Source organism: Peromyscus leucopus, chromosome 23 (genome assembly GCF_004664715.2).
Source record: "Peromyscus leucopus breed LL Stock chromosome 23, UCI_PerLeu_2.1, whole genome shotgun sequence".
Lineage (NCBI taxonomy): Eukaryota > Metazoa > Chordata > Mammalia > Rodentia > Cricetidae > Peromyscus > Peromyscus leucopus.
The window spans coordinates 42,551,918-42,564,026 of NC_051082.1; the positions used below are offsets into that span (position 1 = coordinate 42,551,918).

Genomic DNA, 12,109 nt, shown 5'->3' on the forward strand with positions numbered 1-12,109 from the left:
GTAGTTGATAGTTCACAGTAATATGTATTTCATCTTTTTGAAGTTATTTTTATGTAAGAAGTTAATAAATAACTAAACCAATATTCGTGGTAAGATCAGAGGTCATGGATGTTTACCAGAAATGGAATAGAATGGGTGACATTTTATTTCCTTTAATATTTCTGTGGCTGTCATAACTGCAAAATATGTTAAGCATTTGCATACAAATTCCATCTATAAATCCCTACAAACATGTATTCTTATCACTAAGATCTTTTTGTAGTGTAGAATATTAACTATATTTTATAGCCATTTTGCCAAAAAAATTCACTTCATCCCTTCATAAACGAAAATTTTCCATGCATTTCATTCTCTTTTTCCTTTATGTTTTTTTGGTTTAAAAAAAATCACTTCATCCCTTAATAAATTAAAAACTTCCATGTATTTCTTCTTTTTTCCTTTTTTTGTTTTCTGGGACAAAGTTCCTCTCTTTGTACCTCTGGGTTCCATGGAAATCGCACTGTAGACTAGGCTAGCCTCAAACTCACAAAGTTCCATCTGCTTCTGCCTCCACAGTGCTGGTAATAAAGCTTTGTGCCACAACTGTCAGGCTACATACCTTTCTTTTTTGTCTTTTTTTCCACCATTAATGGTTTCTATACATATTCCCTTTACATGGTGATATTATTAAAGGAAATAATATGGGTATTGTTGTCCATTATATTCCCATCCCCGTGTCAGGTAACTGAATTAAACAAATGTTGAGAGGCAATAAATTGAGTTAGTGTTACCTCAACACTTCCTTTTGGAGTAGCTTGAACAAAAGAAAGGCCATGCTTGATCTCTCTCCACTCCTTCCAACCCATGCACCTGTCTGTGTCCACTATGTGGTGGTCTATCTGTAATCTGTGCATGTAAATCTGACTGTGTCTTCTGCTTATGTATGTGACCCAATAAAGCACTTAGCTCTGTATTTATCTGACATTGCAGAAAACATGGCATGGCAAAGGGATAATGACACATTCCTTAGAGAAAACTTTAACAAAGTTTACAGAGTTGGAATTAATTTACTGACCCCAACAAACCCTGAAATACCCAGAAAACAAAAAAGCACTGCAAAAAAACCCATATACTAGCAAGCTATATTTATGTGTTGATTACATTATTTATGGTGAATATAGGGTTGCTTCCTACCTGTTAGCTATTTTCAACAAATATTTACCACAACACACATACTGCCATACATTATTCTGAGCCAGGATCATGTGGGATGCATAATTTAAGATAAAAGCTGTACATTTGCTTAGGTTGTAAAATCTCATTGTATGGGAATCCAAGGTAAATAAAGTTGGCTGTAATGTTATTCTCTTAGAGGCAGGTTAAACAGACAGGGTGAGTGCATGGTAGAGTATCAGGATATGTATTTATAAGTCTAATCCTATGTAGTTGGAAGTTTTCCTGTGTCTTGGCCTGCTGGTGGTCTGAGACAAATCTCTCTCCCACTTGTGTCCCCCAAGTAAACACACAGAGGCTTATATTAATTATAACTGCTCAGCCATTAGCTCAGGCTTATTGCTGACTACCTCTTACACTTAATTCAACCCATAAATCTTATCTATAGTTAGCCACGTGGCATGGTATCATTTCACAGTTATGCCTTGTCATCGTGCTTCCTCTTTGTCTGGCTAGCAGCTCCTGACTCAGCCTTCCTCTTCCCAGAATTCTCCTTGTCTGCTTATCCTGCCTATACTTCCTGCCTGAATACTGACCAAACAGCATTATATTTATCAACCAATCAGAGAAACACACATCTACAGCATACAGGCATGCATTCCACAACAATCTTGGCACTCTCTTGTTCCTCGGTGATATACATTACAGTGCCTCTACATGTGGTAACTTTTCTAAGAAAGGGAGTTCCTAACATCTCATTCTTTTATTATCTTTTCAATCCATACTTTGCTCAAAATATGTCTTTTTGTAGGGAATAGGTATATGCCACATAATTGTCTGAGTGTACAGTGGGAAGAGGCTTATATTGTGAACTGTGGACACCTTTTCCAGCCCATGAAATCATGTTGATCTTTTAAAGTTTACTTTGTTTTGATTATCTTGTTACTGAGTAAGTCAGGGACAGATGTTTCAGGAATGTCTCATAGTCTTCTGGAGAGACCTCTGGCTTCTTTATGTGTCACAACCATAAGGAAGACCTTCGAGTAGATAAGGATATCTCCCTAAAAGCAGGAGAATAGTATATTCAGGACTGTCCTGGGGAAGCTTAGAAGCAGCATTCCTGGGACTAGGCATAAATGAGTCAAAAGCAATTTCCATCAATCCAATATCCACAAATTGTACAACTATTAAAATTCCCTCAAGTATGCAAAAGGTGGAGATGAAAATCAAAGGTGGCATGGCAGCCATCATGCAGCTCAGCTTTGCTGGATCTTTGTCAAACAGCTGTGCTGGCTTTGTGACTTCTGCCATTCCATTCAGATATGGCTGCACCAAACCTCCACAGGGAACTTAGTAAGAATCACACCGGAGGGTCTGGGAACAAACTTCATGGTTAAAAGCTCTTGGCACTCTTGCAGAGAACCTATCATAACTTGACATAAAATCATCCTTATTTATTGTCTCATCTCATGATACAACCTTCAGGACAACAGGTTTTTCTGGAGAAAGAAGAGTTTCTTACCTAATATCAAGGAAACCTGTAAACAGTTGAATAATACATTAATAAGTTAAATGAACCATCACATTTCACAAAAGGCTGGAAGACCCGATATATTAATAACAATGGTGGCTGCTTCCTGTGTTTTCATAGGGCTGTGACCCTAGCATTCAGCACTCAGAAGTAAGAGGGAGGAGGAATACAAGGTTAAGGCTTGTTGAACTACACAGTGTGTTCTGTATCATCCTGAACAACATGGACTGCTTCCTAGAAATAAATAGGTCAGTCATTATACGAAATACATATGATTTTTAACATGATACATCTTGACTATCTTATACAAAAAATTAAACCTTGCTTCAATCTATTCATACTGAAACAGATGTATTGAGCTCCTGTTTTGTAAAAGGCCTGAGAAAGAACTTAGATAGTATGTTTTCCTAATTTATGTAAAATTTAAATATAAAATTAAAGTATCTGCTTTGTAAAGCAAGTTGAGGACACAGCAAACACATTTTAAAATTATAGAAAGTTAATTTTCAATTTAGTAAAAGTGGAAGTCAATCATAACTAGGTTTTACACACAGTAAATGCAATTATCAGCTTCAGACATCTAAACAATGTATTTATTTTCCAATCTGAAACATGGTGGTTCATGATGGAGAGAGGACCTAGGGAACTATTAGGGTAGTTGTCCACTATATGACTTCTGAACTTACAAGGTAGTGCCAATATTTAAATTTTGAGTTATGTCAACTAACTTTAACCATATATGTTTAAACATAATATATACAAATATGTACATAAACATTTTTGGATACAATTATTGACAATTACCAGAAATTATCCAGGGATAATTTCTAGAGGGAAGAATATAATATAAAAATTCAGAGCATTGATTCCCTCACTTGCCATTTTATTTTAAACTTTTAGATTAACCCTTGATGGTCCTATTTCTAGAATTAATATACAATACAACTTTCTACCTTGAGTTTGAATGTTACTGAGCAACTCACCAGGTTTTGCAAATAACAATCATCAGCAACATGGGTAATGGGCAAATCAAGGTCCACATGATCTTTCTTGAACTATAAACAGTGAACAGTGAGGTCGCTCAGAGGGGGAGAATAGCTTACTATCACAGCACCCTGACAAGACTCTCTGACCTTTCCTGTCCCTCAGACTGAAAATTGTACACAGCTTCCCAGGTGTAGCTTTTGGCCTGGAGAGATGGCTCAGCAGCTAAGAGCATTTGCTGCTCTTGCAGAGGACCCAGTTTCTGTTCCCAGGCAGGAAATCACTGCTCACATTGGTCTACAATTACAGTCCCTGGGAATCCAATAACTTTTCTTTACTTAGATCCACATCAGGCATGCATGGAATACACATACATACATGCATGCCAAACATTCATATGCACAAAATGAAAAATAAATATGTTTTAAAAATAGAGCTTTTGTGAGTCATCTGTTCAGGTGTGTGGTTTTAATGCTGCAATTGCTTTTGAACCATTCATGCTCCTACAAGTAATCTTTTAAACAAATTCCTGTAATAACCTCATAAACTCATGTCTCTCCAAAGTGGACTTTGTAGCAATGGCCACAGTGATCTGTCAATTGTGTCCTACTGAGGTCAAAGGGTATTTGCTGCAGTCTTTCCCAGAAACCTCAAATTGTGACATGTGTTACCTAAATGGTCACTGAGGTGTTGGTGTCTCTTCACAGAAATTGAAACCTTAACTAAGACACAGATGCACACACACACACACACACACACACACACACACACACACACATATATTTACCTATGTACTCCCTCAAGTATTCATGTACACTATTAAGTCAACATGCCTGTAAAACATTCCTATACTAATAATGATAAATAAGTATATACTTTAAAGATACAAATTTTGTGAGTCATCTTCTGTTAAGATGTTTGGTTTTGTTGGTGCAGCTGCTTTCTGCAAGTAATCTATCAAATAAATTCCTGTGATAAATTCATAACCTCATGTCTCTTCAAGATGGACTTTGGAGGAATAGCTGCATTGATCTGTCAACTGTGTCCTACTGAAATATTTGTACCCATCTTTCCCAGAAAAGTCTAATAGCACTATCTGTTACCCACATGAACTCACAAGGGGATGAACCACAGAAAGCATCATTTCTATGTACTCTTTCTTCCTAGACCCTAGAAGGCAAAGTGGCAGCTTTCTATATTAAGATGCTCTGTCACAAGGCATTTAATTATTAATTATGTAGGTAATCCAGCAAACTCTAGGATAATAGTCTCTAGAAAGGCAGTCCTGAGTGTAAGTATATCTCATGTGTAGTGTTCCACATTCAGAGTTCTAGGTCCCTCAAACCTTCCTATTGCAAAGTGACAAAAAAATGATAAGGCAAGTGACAGAAAACAAACCAAGAGAAACAGCTGACTATAATCATTTTAAGCCTTCTCCTGAGTGTCCACAGCACTGACTCCTTATCAAGAGTTGAGGACATTTGGCTTAAAAGCACAGAGATTTACATGGTTTAGTTTACTGCAGAAATATGTTCAGCTGTGGGAGTATGAATATCCTTTTGGTTTTCTGACAAGGAAAAAGAGCCTGAGAATAATCCCAACTCTGAAGCCAGAAAGAGAGGCATCCAACCTATTAATCACAGGTAGAGGAGGACCAGGAAGGTTGCCAGCAGTGTCCATGTTTCCATGGAAAAGTTTGGAATCAGGTCCATTGCTCTTTGCCTTCAAGAAATCTGTTCTCTGACTTTTGATTATCAGTGAGGAATTCAGTTCTCCTGAATCCAGGTGTGAATTCATGAATCCAATTTTCAGTATTTGTGTTCTAGAAAAGGGATGGAGCAGTCACTACTGCCAGAAGAAAGACCAATTGTGTATCTATCATGGGTATGGAGAAGATGAGTGACCTCTTCAGTTTACAGTATTACACAATATCATGAATTTTGAATTTTTCTTTTTTCCTTTCTTTCTCTATTTTTTCTTTCTTTTTTTTTTTTTTTGCTTTTTTTGAAACAGGGCTTCTCTGTATAGCTTTGTGCCTTTCTGGGAGTTCATTCTGTTGCCAAGGCAGGCCTTGAACTCACCGAGATGTTCCTGCCTATGCCTTCCAAATGCTGGGATTAAAGGCATGTGCCACCACCACCCAGCTTACACTTTCATTTTTTTACAGTTAATTTTATGTAGGAAATTAAATAACTAAACCAATATTATTGGTAAGACGAGGCCATGGATTTTAACTGGAAATGACAAGAATGGGTGGCATTAAACTTTATTTAAATTTTTTGTGACTGTTTTCATTGAAAACACAGTAAGTCTTTGCACAGAAGCTCCATGTATAAATCTTTACATACATGTATTCCTATCCATGGGTTCCTTTTGAAGCATAGAAGATGAACTATGTATTCAAATCTTTTTGACCAAAAAAATCCATTAAATTCTTCATAAAATAAGAATTTCTATGAATTGTTTTTTTTCTATCTTTTTATTTGTTTTGGGGGGGCAGAGATTCTCTGTGTGTAGCTCTGGAATTTCTGGAACTTAATTGTAAAATAGGCTAGCATTAAACTCATGGAGATCCACCTGCCTCTGCCTCCCAAGAGCTGGAGTAAAGGCATTGAACCACCAATGCCTGGCTACATATATTTTTTCCCATTATTGATGGTTTCTGTTCATATTCTCCTTATACAATATTGCTATGAAGGAAATAGTCTGGGCATTGCTGACTAATATGTTCCCAGTCCCTGTGTCAGTTAAATGAACACCAAGATGCAACAAATTGTGTTAGTGTCACCTCAGCACTCTCCTTTGGAGTAGTTTGACAAAGAGAAGCTCAAGCTCCATCTCTCCACTCTTCCCACCTCATGATCCTCTGTGTGCAGTATGTAATGATGTATCTGTAATGTGTGCATGTGAATCTGACTGTACCTATGGCTTATGAATGTGTTCCAAAAAACACTTAGCTCTTTATTTATCTGACATTGCAGAAAACATGGCATGGCAAAGGGATAATGGCAGATTCCTTAGAGAAAACTTTAGCAGAGTTTATAGAGTAGGAATTAATTTACTGACCCCAACAAACACTGAAACACCCTGAAAACAAAAACAGACTGCAAAAGCAGATATACAGTGGCAAATTGTATCTACGTGTTGATTATATCTTTTATGGTGAATATTTGTTTATCAGACTGTTTCCTACCTGTTGGCTGCTTTCAGCAAATGATTACCACAACCCACACATAAAGACATGCCTTATTCTGAGTCAGGATCATGGGGGATACATATTGTAAGATAAAAGCTGTGAATTAGCTTAGGTTTTAAAAGCCCTTTTTATAGGAATCCAAGGTAAGTAAAGTAGCTGTAATGTTGTTCTCTTATAGTCAAGTTAAGAAAACAGGCTGAGTGCCGGTAAGGTATCAGGCCAAATCTTACATGATCCCAACAATTACTATGGCTCTAAGGTCCATCAAGAGTTGAGTCTTTTATAAGTTTCTAAGATAACTAGAATTGTATCAAAACACAATCCCAATCAAATTGAACATCCAATTAGGGTAGTCAAGTTGGTTGGATGTGTTTTTAAGTCACAAATGAGTTTATGATGGTCCACTGAAGGGTATGCTCTATATAGATGTCATAACTATTCAGGGTTCATTCACTGATGATGAATTCACAGGCTGAAAAAAAAAATCACCTTAGCAATATCACTCTATGGTGATTGTCACTGTTACTTATGAACTCACATCACAATCATAATGGGACGACCTCTACAAGTAATATTTTAAGAATCACACAGTAGGGGCTGGGAGACAGCTTCATGGTTCAGAACTCTTGGTGATCTTGCAGAGGACCCAGTTGGGTTCCCAGCTTACAACCCTCTATAACACTAGTTGCAGTGAAGCTGACATTCTCTTCAGAGTTCTATACGCACAAACTACATCAGCATGCCTATAATAAGAGCTGGAACTCCCATCAGGACCTCACCTTGATCTATGGGCATAACAATATATCATTAGAGGCTGTGGCCATTTTAATGTAGTTATTCTCCATAAGCTCATGGGGTATGGCACTATTGGGAGATGTGGCATTCTTGGAGTAGGTATGGCCTTGGTGGAGAAAGTGTGTCATTGTGGAGGCAGGCTTTAAAGTCTTATAAATGCTCAAGCAATATCTTGTATTTTGGTTCACTTCCTACTTCCTGTGGAAGAGATGCATAAATCTGCTATCTCTCTAGTACCAAATATGCCTACATGCCACCATGTTGCACTATGATGATAATGGATTAAACCTTTGAAAACGTGAACTACTCCAATTAAATGTTTCCCTTTATAACAGTTGCCATGGCAATGGTGGGTCTTCACAGCAATAGAAACATCATATCTATATGATGACATCATATATAGCTATATAATTGATAATATTGTAATTTTATTGCTATGTTTCATTAGTACAACAATAGTATTAGAATACCTTTTTCTTAGAGCATGACCTATCTAGTCTCAGGTTACTTTTCATTTTAGCAGTGTCAGGAATGGGTTCCATCTCATTGAGTAAGCTTTATATCCCATCAGACTAGTTATTTCCTCCCATAATATTTGTGTCACTATTGCACCAGTATATGTTGCAGGAAGATCACTGTTGGAGATTGTGAGGTTTGTAACTGGGATATATTGATGATTACTTTTCTTTTCTGATAGCCTTCTGAATACATTCAACTACTATCAAGGTAACAACTAGACTTTGCTTTGTTTGATGACAAATGTAGGTCTTGTATTCTGCAATAGTTTATTTTCATCAGGTTGTGGAGGGTATCCAATACCTTTTTGCATTACATTGTAATCTTTAGGGCTTTCAATGGGTCCTTTTTGGCCAATACTCAACAAGGTGTAATGTAGCTGCAGTTGTTTTGTGTCCTGTTCAGTCCTGCAGCTGCTCAGACCCAAGTAAACACACAGATGCTTATATTACTTATAAACTGTATGGCCATTAGCTCAGGCTTATTACTGACTAGCTCTTACACTTAATTTAACCCATAATTCTTCTCTATAGTTAGCCACGTGGCTTGATACCTTTTCTCAGTACTGCCTTATCATCTTGCCTCCTCTATGCCTGGCTGGTGATTCCTGACTCAGCCTTCCTCTTCCCAGAATTCTCCTTGTCTGCTTATCCTGCCTATACTTCCAGCCTGGCTACTGGCCAATCAGCTTTTTATTTATCAATCAATCAGAGCAACACATATTCACAGCATACAGAACATCCCAAAAAACATCCCCTTTTCTGTCTAATCAAAAAGAAGTGTCTAACTTTAACAGTAATATTACATATAATAGAATGGTTATCAAGCAAGAATTACAGTTATAATATCTAATCTATTTATATTTGCAAAATTAAAGATGATATCCTACCTATCATATATTTGTGAGTCTAAGGTTTCATATCTACCTTATCTCTTATCATAACCAAGGAAAACCATAATTATAACTATCTAGTCTTCAACTATATCAAAGTCTTCAGAAGGATACAATATTATCTAAGTAAACAGGAAGAGCAGTGTAAGCAAATTTCAAAAGTCTAGAATGACAGAGATAGCTGTCTGCCTAGACAGACACTCAAAGGTTCTCTGCAACTTTGAGGCATTCATCTTCAGCCCACGGGCCTCAAGTTTCTCAGTCAGTTCTTTCTGTGTTCTATAGAATGCCTGGCAGTTTCTTCTGTGAAGCAGAAACCTTAAGGACCATCTCACCTTGCAAATTTCAGTAGTCATCTTCCTATGGGCCCTATATGTCCAGTTGATACAACATATTAACAAGCAGATGAAGCAAGGGCACTTTTTTGCCCAGTGGCTAAATTTTGCCACAAAGAAGGCAAAGTCCAAATGAGTTTCTTCAATGCCCACTATCTTCTCTAAAGTAAATTGGTGTTGTCAGGAGCAAACATATCTTAATGTTCCTAAAAATCTAAGTTTTTAAAACATTTTAAATGCCACATTCTGTAGGTCTTTGAAGTGTTTCAAGATTTATCTACCTAATTGAAATATATCTATGTATACCTAGAAAACTTAACATGAGTGTACATTTGACTATTTTAGAGGACTAATTATTAATCTGTATTTCTTGGTTATCCCTTACAATTGAAATGAGCTACACAAACATAATACTTTAAACAAGAGTAGAAGTATACATACAGTACAACAAAATTAACTTTAAATTTATATCAATAAACTAAAATCTATACCAAGGTAAAACATTTTAAACAAGTTTCTCTCTAAAAGTAGTTTCAACAATCTATCCTTTTATCCTATCATATCTACATACTGATCCTCCATATTATATCCCCCTTTCTTCTTTTAGAAAGATATTAACTATGACTAATAACAATTCGTAACCAACAACCTGAACAAACACAAATATCCATAATCCATATTTTGGGAATGCAGGCATACTTTTCTAAGCTACTTACTGCTGAAAAGGGGGACTATATTCTTATGGGAATACAAAGAAAGTTTTAGGATTATGGTCAAGTCCTGACTGGAGCAGTCTGTGAGCCAGTAGTCTCTGAGCCAGTTGCCTGGAAGTTGATTTTGGATGTGGGAAGATCTGGGCCATGGTGTCATTGAAGATCTTTCAGGGGGTCTTGTCTGGTCAAATCATATTAGTCTAGACACAATCCACAGGTACTTTTCTTCAAAAGCAGAACCTCTTTTCCAAAACAACGTATCCTTAGACAAAGATTTTGAAGTCAAGCTATCTTTAACTAATATTTAATATTTAACTAAGCAGCTTTTACAATCAAATATCTCTCTGCAGTTTAAGCAGATTTTACAATCAAATATCTCTCTGCAGTTAAAAATCACAAAGACAACATAATCCAAATTCTCTGTGTAATATCCGACTTTACGTGGCTTATTTTTTTATATTACATCTACTGTCTCTTTAAAGACTTTATGTTTTAAAACTATTTCTTTATATAACTGTCTATATTGCTTTTTCAAGCATACATACATTGTAAACCATTTAAAGTCTTATTTTATCTCAACCTGTCTTATTGTGAATCTTTGCTTTAAACTGCAGCATTACTAGGGCTAAAAGAGCAGCTTTGGCTGCTGACTCTGCCAACCTCAACTTCCCAACATGGTGGAACTGTATTTACAGCCAGCTCTGGGAACCATGCTCACTGGTCACTCTGGGAAGCAGTGGGTGTATGCTTCATGCAGCCCAGAAACCTCTTCTTTTCCTAGCTCCATTCCTTCTGTCATGCATTTCCTTTATCTTAGTTATTGAATACTATGCAATTTTGTAAATACCACATGTTTTCATTGTGTGTTCATCAGTGATGAATATCTATGGTGTGTTTAATTTCTGATTATTTTGAATAGAATAACAATGAACATGGATGAGCAAGTGTCCTTGTAGTGGTATATAGAGTCCTTTGGGCATATGCTCACTAGTATAGCAGGATCTTGAGGTATGTCAATTGGCAGCTTCCTTGGGAATCTTCCTATGGTTTCCACAGTGGCTATACATGTTTGCACTCCAATTTGCAGTGAATATGTGGTCCCAATTCCTTGTATTCTCTCTCATGCTCGGCTGTGGCAAGAGTCTTCCTGTTGTCTTAGATCCTGTCATCCTTAACTTTATCTATTTCATACAGCCTAGGGTCATCTGACAAGGAGATATCAACTGAAGGATTAGGGATTACTAGATCAGATTGTTTTGTGAACACTTGGGAATGGCTCATCCAGGTTGTTATTTGATTAGCAGAGTCTAGCCCACAGTAAGTAGATCTATTTCTGGGCAGGTTATCTCTAAGCTACATGAGACCAGCTTTATAGCACTGTTCAGGGAGTGATCCATTTAGAAACCAGCATCCTCAATTGTCCCTCTTGTGCTTCTGTGACTGTGAGTCAGTGCTGTGGTCAGAAGCAGTGCTGTCGAGTGGCAAACAGCCCGTCTACAAGTTCCTCTCTTGAGATCCTAGTGAGATAGACAGTCATCAGAGAATGTAAGATGAAGTAAATCCTTTACTCTCCATAGTTGCTTTTAAACATTGTATTGGTCACAGTAACAGAATGAAATAAGAATGTGGGGGCGAGTATGAGGTCTGAAGTGTATATCTCACTGACAATACATGACAGTCACATAATCCCAGTACCTCAAACCCCACAAAACCAAATTTTGGTCACAGATATGAAGGGAGCTTATATAATATATGGTTGTGACTTCATGGGCACTGTAGAGACCACAATGTAGATATGAACAGTTAAGGTTGGAAGCTTCATTGGCTTGCCTTATTTAAAGACTACTTATATGATTAGAGAGAGGAGTTGTGGGGACAATAGCTGAATCGGCCTCTCCTGGCAAGACAAGGCGATGCCCCACTGACAGCAGTCATGCCAAAGCATTTCCAGGAATGCTATCAGTCACTTGTTTGAAGTTTTAGAGGCATGACACA

General features: G+C 37.1%; 1 protein-coding gene across 1 annotated transcript in view; it reads right to left on the minus strand.

Annotated features, from left to right (window-relative positions):
- Positions 1 to 5,379, minus strand: part of LOC114687326 (cytochrome P450 3A6-like) — a 64,256-nt gene extending 58,877 nt beyond the window's left edge. Inside the window, exon 1 of the mRNA XM_037198466.1 lies at positions 5,309 to 5,379. Coding sequence (XP_037054361.1) covers positions 5,309 to 5,379 — 71 coding nt within the window. The remainder of the gene's footprint in view (positions 1 to 5,308) is intronic.
- Positions 5,380 to 12,109: the final 6,730 nt, after the last annotated feature.